Consider the following 14,690-nt stretch of genomic DNA (forward strand, 5'->3'; position numbering starts at 1 on the left):
TCAGCCTCTCTGAGGTAATTACAAATGTATGTGGTTGTGGTACATGTGGGATTTTTCTGGATACGTCAGGTTTATACCACCTCCTATTACAAAATGTGTTAACACAAGTGGTAAATATAGCAACAAATCTGCTGATGTTCACAGTTAACAGTATCCGTATCAATTATATCCCTAACAGGTTAATTTAATATACTAGTAAAGGCAATATATATTTGCTGTATTAATGTTTATGGTAGATTTTAAATTAAAGTGATTTTGACGGGGGAGTGGGGTTTCCAGTTAGGAAAACAAAAAGCTGAAGCAAAGGAATCTTGCCCTTTCACTTCCGGAGAGAAATGAATTCAGCCAAAAAGCAAAAAGGAAGGTTGTGTGCAACAATAAAGTTTAGTTGTGAAATTCATGATTACAGTAGCTTCTAAAACAGGTTTGAACCTGCAGTGTGAGTGTTTCGGTGTAGAAAGGAAGTCCGTCATGCATGCGTATGACAGTGTGTTTTTATGGTTTCTTCATCACTCGCAACAAGTGATTACATTTTTAACATATACCATAATATATACAATAATACCAAAACCTTTTACTAACAGAAGGCCCAGGTTGAAAATGATCCTTTGACGTTTTGGTAAAATAAATGTTCTTGTTATGACAGTTGCTTTATTTCTTTACTTAATGGCAGAACTTCCACGGGCCTGAGTTTGTGAAGATGGCGAGTGAGCCCTGTGTTGCCTTGTCCGTTCCCTCTTCAATAATGGTGAGGATGTAAATGTAATGCCACTTTTGAGCCAATTTATCCGTGATGGTGCCACAGAACTGAACAACTGCTTTAGATTCTCATTTGTAATGCATTACTTCTTCCTTTTTTCTTTCTGCCCGCAAGAAACGTGGTAAGTTGGAGGAAGTGCAGAGGAAGGTTGGTGTGGTGCTGCTGAGTGGCCAAAAGCTGGAGCTGAGCTGTGACATCAAGGCAGTTTGTAAAGACGTTCTTGACATGGTGGTTGCCCACATCGGGCTTGTGGAGCACCATCTCTTCAGCCTAGCATACCTCAGAGGTACTGAATGTTGCTCCTGTGTATGTGTGTGCTTTGAGTTACATATATGCATGTGCATGTAGGGTATATGTAGAGGACCAGTCTTCTATATTGTGTGTACTTGTGGTTGTATATTTACCTTATTCTAGTTATTTGTTAGCTTCATCGCTGATCCATGTTGACCTTAAAAACAACTTCTCTCCCATAAGAAAACATTCCAGGAATCCAGTGTTGACCATTGAATTGGCAAATAATTTATTCTGAAGAAAAGTTTTCCCTCCTAAAATGCAAAGTTTTAAACTGAGATCACATGTGTTTTTAACGTAGGGGTTAATGGCATTTCCACGTAAATTATGTATTATGTTTCTGCAGCAGTCCGACATAACTGATTACCTTCTCCTCACTCTTGACACCTCTCACCTACCCTCTCCTCCTAAATTATCTCACACACACAGATAATGAGTTTTTCTTCGTTGATCCTGATGCCAAACTGTCCAAAGTGGCCCCAGAGGGATGGAAGGAGGATCCCAAGAAGAAGAAATCTGATGTGCCTTTTAATCTTTTCTTGCGCATCAAATTCTTTCTTGATGACATCAACCTCATACAGTAAGTTTATATTTTGGTAGGTGAGAACTTAAAATGACTGTTGGCATATAACGTTTAAGATAATCAACAGTGTCTGTATTTTTCTGTACATAACAGGCATGCAATGACCAAACATCAGTACTACTTACAGCTGAGGAAGGATATCTTGGAGGAGAGGATGCGCTGTGACACAGAAAATGCCATGCTGTTGGCTTCACTGGCACTGCAAGCTGAATTCAGTGACTACCAACCTGAGGTGCCAAATCTCTAATACATCTAAGTGTTATCGGTCAGCTAGCAACACTTAAAATAGTGGTTTATACTAAATTGTGTAATCATGTTAGTTTTATGTTATTAATATTAGAATGTATTGGTAAAAATACATATTTGAAGTAGAATGTGAGGTATACATTGCTCTTATTAAATTAAACTTGATGAAATGACATTAAAAATAAATGCTGTTAATCTCTGTGCCTCAGCTCCACGGGAAGACCTACTTCAGACTGGAGCACTACCTCCCGGTGTCTGTCCTGGATAAGGTGGACCAGGCGACCATCAAGGAGGAGCTGCCGAAACTTCACAGCAACTACTATGGAGCATCGGACTCTGAGGCGGAGTTTGAGTTTCTCAAGGTCTGCAAGACTAGAGTCGTTTCTGACAGATGGACCAAAATATTTTCAGTTACTGCTACACAAGTGTTTATTTTGGGACAAACCCAGTGAACATTTTGTTTGCAAAAAAAAGGCAGGTGATCCAGGACAAAGTGCCAAATAGTTGACTTTGGCAGAAAAAGTAATACATTTGAGTTTATGTTTAACAGCAAACCAAAGATTACAGTGTCAACTACAAACAAAAGTAGTTGTTTCTTGCCACTGCATTTTATTTTGTCCACAGTCTACTAAAGCAGCTCTATTTTCTCCATGCCACCAAACCAAATAAATAATATCATCATATTGTATGTAATCCGATAAAAATGAGCGTACTCTGTGGATCACTGACCCGATGAATGACCTCTTCTCTGCATGAAAAACACATTCACATCCTTTCCCTCTATCTCAGTTCTGTGTTTTTCTGACAATTTAAGACTCTCTCACTCTATATTGATTGTCTTAAAGGTGAGCCAGAGGCTGACAGAGTATGGTGTCCATTTCCATCGGGTGCTTCCTGAGAAGCGGTCCCAGACGGGAATCATGCTAGGTGTCTTCTCCAAGGGGGTGCTCATCTTTGAGGTGCTTAATGGAAATCGTACCCCGGTGCTAAGGTTCCCCTGGAGGGAGACGAAAAAGATTTCCTTTATAGTATGTACTTGTCATTATTATCAGAAATTAATCCGTGCCACACTATAGAGAATGACATGTATTGACTCTAACCTAGCCCAATTGTCATCACTTCAACTTAAATGTTTAAATTGTCCCCCTGAAGAAAAAGAAGATTTGCCTCCAGAACACATCAGATGGGATTAAGCACCTGTTTCAGACAGACAGCAACAAGACCTGTCAGTATCTGCTACAGCTCTGCTCTGATCAGCACAAGTTCCACCTGCAGACGAAGGCCCGCCAAAACAACCAGGAGCTTCAAGAACTAGGTAGGAGAGAAGTGTTTCCTATATTATCGCTGAGAGGAAGGTTAACATGTCACAGAATTTAGTTTCACACTGTAGGCAGAAAAGTGAGATATCCCAGTGTCCAGAAAAAGGCAAACCTCTAGATAATGTCAACACTAAACTACACTGTTTCCAGCTGCATGTGTCAGCCATCCCACGTTTCCTCTCCAGATAATAGCTGCGGCCCACTCATTTCCATCTCTTAGAATGTCTGTCAGTTTGTTTCTGCGAATTCACATACAAGTAGTTATTATAAGCTCCATTGCTTTCAGCAGAAATGCATATAATCTTCACCATTCAATGTCAATCATCATGTCCATTGTCTAAACTGTCCGTGTGTGGGCCATCTTTGACTGCTGATTCATCTTTTTCATGGTTCCTTGCTTGGTTTGATTAGTTTCACTCGGCTGAACAACAGAACAGCTTTGTCTTTTATCATGCCCCATACTCCCACCAGATTGTTAACATAAAGTCACAACTAGGTTTATAAGTTGACTGCCAAGAAGTGTGGCCAGACCATTAGCTATGATGATATCTCCAGAAGGAAACGTAAAGGTACAGAGGACTGTACCCGCTTTCTCTGTCTAGACAATAATTAGTTCAGACTGCTGAGTTAATGACACAGATCAACACTTTTTGGGATTTCCCTGCTGTTTTATTTTTTCTCCCATTTTAGTATAATTCTTTGTATATAATAATAATAATAATAATAATAATAAACAGAAATGTCATTAGATATTATTATTATTATTATTATTATTATTATTATTATTATTATTAACTAACCAGTAACTTCTGTTTTACGTGTCTTTTCTGGTAATCAGAGAACTGCCCTTTGAGCTCTTTGCAATATTCCCTTGACGCTCGGAGTGGAGGCGCAGCTGGGAGGACCGTGAGCTCAGGCAGCCTGGCCCCCAGCTTATCGACGCGCTCCAACCCAGACCACCTGAAGAGGATCTCCTACTCGGAGCTGGCCCTCCACAAGGCACCAACTGGCCCAATATTGGTCCAAGATGAGCTTCACTTTCCAGGTTTCAATCCAGTGGCCTCCACGGCTCTTTCCAATCCGCGGGTAATGAGCCGCTCCCACCACAACCTCGGACAGATGCCAGAGTCTCCAGAGCACCGGGTGCCAGAGTCATATCATGGCCAGTCGCACAGCGGACTGAGTCAGGTACAACCCAACCAAGTGGCCCCACACTTCCAGCAACACCAGCGAGCCAGCTCAGACACAGATTCCCTCTCGCACCAACAGGACAAGTGAGTTGACAGGAGTGAAATGTTAAGCAAAAGCCCGAATACACTAGTATATGAGAGAGCGTAGTAACAAAATCATAGTGGATGTTGTAAATGCTGACATTATTTTTTTTTATTACTTTACCATATATCAAGGAAACAGAATATTTTTTATGCGTTTTTATTTTGTCTTAAAAATCTTATTTCATGCACAGTGAAGAGAATGGGATCTTGTGTTTATTAGTTGGCCTGTGTAAAATCTTCGAGCCAGAGTCTCCTAGCTCACCTCAGGACAGGCTATGGTTGCTAAGTGAGGACTTGTTACTGGGACTATAGCTCTGCTTAATGCCACAGAGACACCGAGAACTCAACCTCATGCCTTTAATTAAACCTCTGGGGGTTTGTGTGTGTGTGTGTGTGTGTGTGTGTGTGTGTGTGTGTGTGTGTGTGTGTGTGTGTGTGTGTGTGTGTGTGTGTGTGTGTGTGTGTGTGTGTGTGTGTGTGTGTGTGTGTGTGTGTGTGTGTGTGTGTGTGTGTGTGTGTGTGTGTGTGTGTGTGTGTGTGTGTGTGTGTGTGTGTGTGTGTGTGTGTGTGTGTGTGTGTGTGTGTGCACATGCACCCTTGTGTCTGTGTTTTTGTTGGATTGTGCCTACCAGTGTGTGTTCCTATTTTTAAATTAGTAACAAACTATTTTTGTGCCGGTTGCTCCCTCTCGTGTCAGCTTTACAGACGTGTGATTTGTTTAGTAGGATTCTGTATGCGTAAAAAACGCACGATACGTTGCCTCCTCAGGCTAAATCTTCTACCATTCACTCTCTCTTCTTCTCAGATCTTTTGGCAAAGTGTCCTACAGCAACTCGGCCTGGAATCTCAGCAGGTCCAAAAAAGAATCTGACTCTTCTTCCACAGAGGATACTGGCCAAGCATATGTAGTAGGTAAGGATGCTGTCCTGATAATAATATATGCGGCTCTCTGGTGAAGGATAGTTCCCACGTGAAATGTACATCTGTGCTCATACCAATCAATTTAATTGTAGTTGTGGCCGAGACTGTAGGATAGTTAATTATAATAGTTCATATATTTCACCAGCAGTTAAGATAGTAGTTCTGTGCAATTCCAGCTCTCTTCTATGAGATAATATAAGAATTCAGAAGAAATTAAATGGCTTTTATACAGGCCTTTATAAGATAAACCATGTTCTTATGACATTGGGAAAGCAAGTAATCATTATGAACGTGGTATATTCTGAAAGCGAGCAGAATGATCTAAACAAGATAATTGCAGAGGATATTTTGAAGTCTGGCTGCACTGTGTCAACGCAGCAGTAAGTCGGAACAACAGGTAGCACGTTTTACATTTAGTTCTTTGCATTTTGGTATCGTGATACCTGCTGTGCAGCAGCTGAGTTCCCTCATAGGGAACATTAAATAATGGTGTTAAAATGCTCATCATCTATATTATAAACCAGAAAATGTTTATCTAGTTTTCCTAGATAATACTGCTTCAGTTTGCCGGTTCCAGCCCAAAGGCAACATATTTGAATCAACTTCTTTCTAGTCCTCATTCCATTACACGAGCAGTTTGACATAAACCCAGTTTCTTTTTTCGGCCTGTATTGAGCAACAACAGAATAACTGCAACAGATACTCTATTTAGTCATTTAAATCTTCCTCGTGGCTGTGTCTAAGTTTATTTTTTGTTTATTGTGTTTACTTCACATAATATGCTAATAGTCACATAAAATGCCCTAATCATGCAGGAGGGTTCTGCGGGTGTTAATTATTAATTGATGACATAACATGTTTATATGAATATTTCCAAAGCACAGGCTTGCTCATCTCTTGTGTTTCTGTTCCCAGGTGTCAGTATGCACAGTTCCTCTGGACCACCTTCAACCCCAGCCTCTGTCAACGGTATGTATTAAAAATAAATGTATACCTTTCGTTCCCCCAGATACATATGGCGTTTTTCCATTACATGGTACCTGCTCGACTCGCCTCGCCTCGACTCACCTCGACTCGCTGTGCGTCCGTTTTCCATTGCAGATTTTAGTATCGCCTCAGCGTGGCTGAGACACACACACACATCACACATGCACACACCAGAGCACCAGTATAACCATCAGGCCACTTGTATGCTACGGAGAAAGCTCTGCGTGGAGCCTCCGGCAGCAAAAAAACACCGCTGGCTAAACTATTTAAAAATGCCGTCTCTCGCTAGCAATGCAGTGATCAGTGACTCTTCTTTCCGACCAATCGGCAGCCTGCAGGGTTTCACGTCACCTTCTCGGCTTGCCTCAGCTCGCTTGGAACCTCGACTGAGCAGGTACTAAAAAAAGTACCTGTTAGCAGGTACCAGGTACTTTTTTTTTTGTAATGGAAAACCAAAAAAGGCGAGTAGAGTCGAGGCGAGTAGGTACCATGTAATGGAAAAGCGCCTATAGACTCTGGATTTCCCATGCTTCGTTTACAGTATAATGTCAGAAGGCATGAAATATCCGACTGCACTACACCACCACTTATTTTGAAACATTCTTAATCCCCCTTTTCAATCTGTTGAACCATATGCTGATCATGGCACAGCCAAGTACGGATATACAAACCAAAAAAAAGTCTGTGTACTAAATCACAATTATATAATGCAGAATTGAGTCTCTGTCCTCTCAGTGCTGCCTGCCTGTGGAACTGGCCCCGGTCCCACTACTTAATAGCCTCATGCTTTGCACTGAACTCATGACCTTCCCTTTCATCCTAGCTTAACCCATCTTTTTAGGCCCATTAGCCAACAGTGCTAAAGTAGGGGACCTTCAGCAACACTGTATGCCTGCCTGAGCTGATTAATAGTTACAGTGTGTATATACTAATCCCCTCAGAGTGGCCTCCTGTATATCCCCCATGAAATTAATTTACCAAATTGACACTATGATATGCATCAGTCAGAAATGACAGTCAAAAGACAAAAGACAGAACAATGTATTTACATGATATTCCAGTAAATATAACAAATGCCATGTGTCTTTGTGCTGCACAGATTCACTCAAGAAAAAGCTCATTGCGTTACCATCTCCAGAGAGAGAAATCACAACGGTAAACCTGAAGAAAGATGTGAAATATGGCCTGGGTAAGGGTGGATATTCATTTTCCTGAAATACACAACAACTACATTTTAAACGCTTTAGTATTTCCAAGGTGTGTGTGTGTGTGTGCGCTGTGTGTGCCCTCTAGGGTTCCAGGTTGTTGGAGGGGAGAACTCTGGTCGTATGGACCTTGGCACCATCATTAGCTCCATCACTCCTGGGGGTCCTGCTGATGTCAACGGCTTCCTCAAACCTGGTAGGCCAATGTTTTCCTTGAGTCTTCCTCCTATACAGTATGGGTAGATTATGATGTTTTTTTTCTGTTGTCTACTGGGATAATAGTTAGCAGTGCTAGCATATGTGTTAACAGTTGTACTATTTCCGCAGGTGACCGGCTCATCTCAGTGAATGATGTGAGCCTAGAAGGGCTCTCTCATGACACCACAATTGACATCCTCCAAAATGCTCCTGATGATGTTACTCTGGTGGTGTTACAGCCCAAAGAGAGGCTCTACAAAGGTAAAAGTAGGGCTATGAGTGTAATGTTTTGTTGCTGTGTGTAAAATGATTATGTCTTTGCTTTGGTCATATTTATTCCTTGTCATCCAAGATTCCTTTATCTGTCATTTTTTTATGCACCACATAAAAAACGAAATTGTGTTTCGGACATCCACTAGTCCAGTCAGTGCAAGACAGAAGAAGCTCATAATAATTAAAAACACTTAATAAATAAACTAAGGTACGCTAAAATAAACTATGATTATGCTAAAATAGAATATAATTTGTATTTTTAAATTATTATAGAGGAACAGTCTCTTATTTGAAGTTCACCTTGTCTGATCAAGCTGCAGACTAATATCACTGTTATCGTCTTTCTTGTTTTAACAGAATCTTCTTCAGGCTATGTTCCCTACCAAGCCAAGTCTGCATTGAAGGCACTTAACTCTGGCCAGAGACGAGAACTAGACTTTGATACCTCTTCAGAGGAGCAGGCGGGAACAGGAAGCCCCAGCCCTCCCCTTCACAGCACTGGCACACCGTCATCCACCTCCTCCCCAGTCCATCAGCACACCAGTCTCAGTTCTCAGGACTCCAGGACAAGCAGTGGTGCTAAGATCAGCCCACCCCCTGCTAATGGAGTTCAATCTTGCCTAGAAAGAGCTAAAGCTGCTGCCACAGTGGCTGTCACATCTACAACCAGTGCCCAACATCACAGAGCAGAACCTAACGTGGGTTTGGATCCCCCTCCACCGGCTCTGCCACCCAAAACTAGAAAAGCTAAAGTGTCAGAAGCTCCCAAAGTGTCCGAGCACTCTGACTGGGGGGATTCAGACATGGATGAGGAGACGTATTCCAGTAGTCAAGAGAAACTCAAAGTCAAAAAGGTGCAGCCTTTGTGTTTTATGAATTCATTGGTGTGAATGGATTATTTCCTTTTATACATCATCCACTGTCTACTCAGCAGATCTTTTTTTTTTTTTTAAATCCCTGTGGAGCAAATATAAACCAACTTGTATTAATGGAACAGGATAAGAATGGTTCTTCCACAAACAAGCATTACACATTACCTTTCAGATGCTTGGAACAACTAACTGTCTGTTGTATATAACTTTTGCCTATCATTACATTTACAATGTCAATGCAAGGCAGCTTGTTACCTGTACACTGCACGTCATTCCTTGAATGAAATATCTGCTCATTTTCTTCTCAGCGTTACCTTGTTCAGCCTTCTCACTCTCCCTTGATCCCTTTTTCTCTCTGCATGTTCCAGCTTGTGATAATTCAACTTAATACCCTGTTCTCTGTTTGCAGGAATACATCATGGAAAATGTTAATGGTAATGCCCCAGGGGTCAATAGTCTCAGTCCAGGAGAACTATTTGATGTTGAGCTGTCTAAAAAAGACAGCAGCCTGGGCATAAGTGTCACGGTACTGTTCGGCAAGGTTTTCATCCTCTATTTGTTTTGCCCCCTTCCCTCTCATCTTGTTGTCTGTTTGTGGTTATATGTCGCTTGCTTTGGTTTGCTTTTCTAATGCTGTATGTTGTCAGATCTGGAAGCTCTTGTGGGAAAATTGTCCACCTAATTCTTTTTGCATGCCTTTTTTTTTTTTTTTTTAATCTAAACGATTGTTTTTAAAATTAAAATCACACCATATGTTTAGTACCTTCACAGTAAAGAGCATAAACCATTTTAAACAGGACTGGTTAGTGAGCTTTCTTATGGCTTGTCTTATTGCTGCTGCTTACTCTAGAATGACTTACTGCAGTGCCACTAATATCATTTCTCTCTGCGGGGTTTTAAACACCTTATCGATTGACATTAACACTCAATAACAAATCCTGTGCAGGGCAAATATTAGTGTCTTAGAATTATAATTGTATATTGTAATAACCATGAAATGCACCTTAACAATAAACCTATTATTAAGACTATCTTAACCAAATGGACAGTGAATAGAACTCTACATTGTCTCTGGTTAGGATTTGACCTCAGTCATTTTGTCAATAACATCACAGTGGAGGATTTTCATAATTGTGATGTGACAAAAGCTTTGTCTAAGTTGCATTAAAAAATATTTAAAAACAAAGCATATTATAAATCTGATGGACATTATTGGGACACAGCCATTTTGGTTGGTCAATAAGGCAAAAAGAGACCATTAAAGTTCATGGCATTTGAGACTGTGCTTAGGGACTTTTATTTATTTTTTTAAATGGTGTCATTAAAAAGTTATTCTGAGGATAAACGAAGAATGAAGACATGTTTTTAGCCTTTAAGTCACTTTTGTTTAACATGTGAATGATACAAAACCAATAGCAACACCTACTCTACCTAAATCTGAGCCGGTTATTGTGTGCTATTCACATGGGCATCAACAAAACCCTTATCTATGGTAAGGTCCACAAACGACAAAACCTGTTAAACTACAGTATAAACTTCAGGTAAACTTTGGACTTGAACATTTTTGCCAAATGGCTTTCAAATACTTTTCTTGCAAAGTTTGTTTATTTATTATTCTTATAATAGTCTTTATGGTGTACCATTAAATCTCTGAACCTGCAGTAAAGACAAAGCATTTATCATTTAGCAATTACACTTGAAATGAAAAAAAACCTCCACACCTGCCATCAACCCCCATAGAGAAATACATAACTATTTTCCCTTTGGCTGATTAGACTAAGAGGTGTGTCCATTTTCTTAGGGAGGAGTCAACACGACTGTTCGACATGGAGGCATCTACGTCAAAGCCGTCATACCAAAAGGAGCTGCTGAGCTCGATGGAAGGATACAAAAAGGTGACGGCCTTAACAGCAATGTTACAAATAGTGACACAAAAGAGAGAGACTTAATTATAACCTGAAAACAAATTATTGGAGCAAACAAGTGTTTTTCATCAAATATTTGGACTCTTGTATGTCTAAACCCGCTCTGTCTGTCCTATGCTCAGGTGATCGTGTGGTAGCTGTCAATGGAAAAACTCTGGAGGGAGCCACTCATCAGCAAGCAGTAGAAGCCCTCCGAGACACTGGGCAGGTGAGAGATGAAATTTACTACAAGCACCCTGCCGACAAGCTGTTAAGGTGCTAGCCAGCTGGCCACTAATACTAAGCATATCCTTTCCTCCCGCAGACAGTGCACTTGTTGCTGGAGAAGGGCCATCCCCTTTCAGACAGTCTCCATGCTCCCCTAACGCCTCAGTGCACTCAACTAACTGCTGGCAGTGACCAAGACCAGACCAAGTATAAAAAGCAGCCACTTGAGGTCAAAGAAAAACCAGAGTACAGCTTTGTTACGCAAGGTGAGGCAATAACACGGCACACAAGCAGCGTGATTAGGAATGTTTGGGTTTGGTAAGCAACAAAAACTTGAAGGTAACCCATTTAAGTACCCTAATGTGTTGATGAATCTTCTCATTTTTTTTTTTGGTCGTAAAATAGTTTCCCCCTAGACCCTAAGCCCATCCAGGCCTGTATAAATCTTAGAGTCCACAGGGATGGTTATGAAAGTAAGCAGGAAAACACTCATTCTCTAACAGTGTTACACAAATACACTTTGGTCTCTCTAAACAAAGAAACTTGCTGCATCCCATTTGAAAGAAAATGAGCATGTCACTGCTGCCTACATGTATTTAGAGCTCAGAAGCTGGTTTGGATGTAGAAGACCATTGTATTGCATTCTTAGAATTAGACTTTTTTTTATTTTGTGCCTGGTGTAGATGTGCTCAGTTATGTCGATCGGTTTCTGAATTTGTATTATAATGTCAGCCACAGACGGTGTTTTCCTTGCTGATTAGTAACACAAAGCGGGAATTACATAATATTAAGACTGTAATTTTGGAAGATATCCACTTGCCTTGTGTAACAAGACTGCTAAAGCCTCATATTAACTTCAGCTGAACTTCAGAATGCATTTTAGCTCACAGTAAAGGCTGGATTTTGTTCCCATCACTTACATTGGAATTGTTTTAAGAAGGTATCCTTTTCGTCCAGTTTGGTCAGCAGGAACTATTAGAGCCACCGATAACATTTTCAAAGTATGTATGGGCATGAGTATTCTATTAAGATTAAAAAATCTGAACCTATCCTTTGATATGTCAGAAAATAGTAGGACTTCTGTCAATATGTTTTAGTGGTGTTTTGCTCTTTCTTCAGAAGATGACTAAAAGAAAATTATACTAATTGTTTTAGCTTGAGCTCAAACTGGTGCTATGGAGAAGCCTTTTCGAAAAGTTACATATAATTCTACTATTTGTAATAGCAAATCCACCATTTATCTTAAATTACGTTGTCCCTCCCACCATTCCTCCATCTATACTCGATCTACACACTCTTATCCAGTCCAGGGTCGGGGGGGGCTATGTTGGCCGAGAGACAAACCAGGAGACGGAAAATAAAGAGTGTCCAGTTCACTGTATCTGCATGTCTTTGTCCCCACAGACAATATGTTTGAGGTGTGTCTGCTGAAGAACACATCAGGGCTGGGCTTCAGTTTCAGTCGAGAGGAGAACATCCCTGACGAACCCCCCAGCTCCAGCATGGTGCGGGTTAAAAAGCTGTTTCCTGGCCAACCAGCTGCAGAGAGCGCTCGCATCAACGTGGGCGATGTCATCCTGCGGGTCAATCAGACCCCCCTTAAAGGACTCTCGCAACATGTAAGTAGGATCTCTCTCCCTGCTGTGGTCACGCATTTATATGAATGGCAATCAAGTTGGAATATAAGGTTTTTTGATACTATAATTTATTTGGAATTATGTGTCTGTGTCCTTCCTTTCATTCACCTAGGAGGTGATATCAGCATTGCGAGGAACAGGACAGGAAGTGACTTTGCTCCTGTGTAGACCTGAATATGGGCTTCTACCTGAAATGGACACTTCAGCTTTGGTGAGTCAGTAAATAATACTTTTTTTTTTTGTCTCTAGCTACTGTGTGGAAAATTCAAGCACCAGTAATTGCTGGAAACTTACTTTTAACTTATTTCTTCCCAGACGCCCATGCCATCACCCCGAAAAGAGCAAGTGGCCCAGGCAGAGTCCAGCCTGAGCTTCGACAGGGCAACCTCTCCTCCGGGTACACAAGGCAAGAGGAATCACGGCCCCGTGGAGGACGCCCTAGAAAGGCTGCTGCTCAAAACCCCCGGCCGACACAACAGCTACAGCGACAGCACCGATGGGGATGGGGATGAGGAGGTGAAAGAAGCCTTCAGCCCGAGCCCTGTGGAGCACAGCAGGCAATCTTGGGAGCGGAGTGTCTACCACACCCCCAGCAACAACCTAGGACTGGGACGCTACGAGAGCACTTGTCAGCTGGATGACACCATCAACTCAGCCTTCTACTCCCCAAACCTGTCACTGACACAGTCGGGCCTCAGCAAGAGGTACTCGATCAGTATTAAAATAATGGTCATATCATCTGCATTCTTTATATTCTCTGATATCTCTCTTTTATAATTTTGTCTTTGTGGTTGTTTGGGCAGGTCTCTTTCATCCCCCCTGACAGATGATCTGGAGTCTTCCCTCACTGCCCCAAGCCCTGATCCCCTGCCTCCCCCACTGCCTCTGCCCTTAAACCTCACCGTGTCGGGCAATGGGCAGGACATGGAGGAATTTGTCCCGGTAAGTATTGAGGAAAGGAAAATGTTAATCTAAATCCCAAAAAAAAATGTATTCATACCAAGGGTATTCCTGTAACTGAGATTCATCTCTGTTGGTAGGAAGTAGAGCTCAAGGTCTCCTTGGTGAAGTCCGAGAAAGGCAGCCTGGGGTTTACCCTCACCAAAGGTAATGATCAAGGATGTTACATCCATGACATCGTCCAGGATCCAGCCAGAGGAGATGGAAGGCTCAGGCCCGGGGACCGGATGATTATGGTACAAATTCATCCCTAATGCCTTACTCTTACTGTTACCACCTGCTTCCATTCATTATGCTAAGCTAAGCTAGTAGCACAGTATATATGAGAGTAGTATCGTTCTTCTCATCTAACTCTCCGCATGAGAGCAAATAAGCAAAATTGTCACGCTATTCCTTCACATCCATATTGTTTTCTTTTATTTTCTTTCTCCAGGTAAACAACACAGATGTGAGCAATATGGGCCACACCGAGGTAGTCAATCTTGTGCGTGCAGCCCCCTGTGTGGTTGACTTGGTGGTAGGGAGGGTCTTGGAGGCTCCTAAGCCCCCCATAGAAGCCCACCTGCTGCCTGACATTGGCTTTAAGGGCAGTCAAGAACCACTGGGTAAGAAACGGCCCTCGTTTACAACCTAAAACAACCCTGGCACATCTGAAAGCTATGCACTGTATGTCCACTGTTCATACTGTAGGTCTTGCAAGCTTTCCCAGATGTTGCATCAACAATAAGTACTAAATTGTTCTAAATAGTTTTACTCCTTGTTCTATCACAGGTTTGGTACTGGACGGTGGCTGTGACAGTGTGTACAATGTTTTGTTTGTGAAAGACATCGTGCCCGGTTCAATGGCCTTTGAGGAGGGCAGCCTGAGACCACTTGATCTAATCCACTACATCAACGGCGCTCCCACGCAGGACCTGACTCTCAGTGAGAGCACCAGACTGTTGGAGCTCTACCTCGACAACCTCACACTCAAGGCCACAAGGTAGTCTAACAAATAATGACATGTGCAGCCTATATGGAATTTTTCATGCT

The 14,690-nt window shown here is 41.8% G+C and overlaps 1 protein-coding gene across 3 annotated transcripts in view; it reads left to right on the forward strand.

Moving 5' to 3' along the window:
* Positions 1 to 14,690, forward strand: part of ptpn13 (protein tyrosine phosphatase non-receptor type 13) — a 47,346-nt gene that overhangs the window by 25,301 nt on the left and 7,355 nt on the right. Inside the window, exons 11-35 of one of the 3 annotated variants that reach the window (XM_028600846.1) lie at positions 674 to 748; positions 875 to 1,046; positions 1,481 to 1,631; positions 1,728 to 1,866; positions 2,090 to 2,242; positions 2,726 to 2,908; positions 3,033 to 3,195; positions 4,038 to 4,473; positions 5,279 to 5,385; positions 6,310 to 6,363; positions 7,481 to 7,570; positions 7,675 to 7,782; positions 7,914 to 8,045; positions 8,415 to 8,911; positions 9,339 to 9,470; positions 10,731 to 10,824; positions 10,977 to 11,062; positions 11,159 to 11,327; positions 12,466 to 12,680; positions 12,811 to 12,909; positions 13,014 to 13,402; positions 13,502 to 13,640; positions 13,739 to 13,894; positions 14,092 to 14,263; positions 14,430 to 14,640. In XM_028600846.1, coding sequence (XP_028456647.1) covers positions 674 to 748; positions 875 to 1,046; positions 1,481 to 1,631; positions 1,728 to 1,866; positions 2,090 to 2,242; positions 2,726 to 2,908; positions 3,033 to 3,195; positions 4,038 to 4,473; positions 5,279 to 5,385; positions 6,310 to 6,363; positions 7,481 to 7,570; positions 7,675 to 7,782; positions 7,914 to 8,045; positions 8,415 to 8,911; positions 9,339 to 9,470; positions 10,731 to 10,824; positions 10,977 to 11,062; positions 11,159 to 11,327; positions 12,466 to 12,680; positions 12,811 to 12,909; positions 13,014 to 13,402; positions 13,502 to 13,640; positions 13,739 to 13,894; positions 14,092 to 14,263; positions 14,430 to 14,640 — 4,322 coding nt within the window. The remainder of the gene's footprint in view (positions 1 to 673; positions 749 to 874; positions 1,047 to 1,480; positions 1,632 to 1,727; positions 1,867 to 2,089; positions 2,243 to 2,725; positions 2,909 to 3,032; positions 3,196 to 4,037; positions 4,474 to 5,278; positions 5,386 to 6,309; positions 6,364 to 7,480; positions 7,571 to 7,674; positions 7,783 to 7,913; positions 8,046 to 8,414; positions 8,912 to 9,338; positions 9,471 to 10,730; positions 10,825 to 10,976; positions 11,063 to 11,158; positions 11,328 to 12,465; positions 12,681 to 12,810; positions 12,910 to 13,013; positions 13,403 to 13,501; positions 13,641 to 13,738; positions 13,895 to 14,091; positions 14,264 to 14,429; positions 14,641 to 14,690) is intronic. The other 2 variants (XM_028600847.1, XM_028600848.1) reach the window with 2 other exon arrangements.

The sequence above is a fragment of the Perca flavescens genome, chromosome 16 (assembly GCF_004354835.1).
Source record: "Perca flavescens isolate YP-PL-M2 chromosome 16, PFLA_1.0, whole genome shotgun sequence".
NCBI lineage: Eukaryota > Metazoa > Chordata > Actinopteri > Perciformes > Percidae > Perca > Perca flavescens.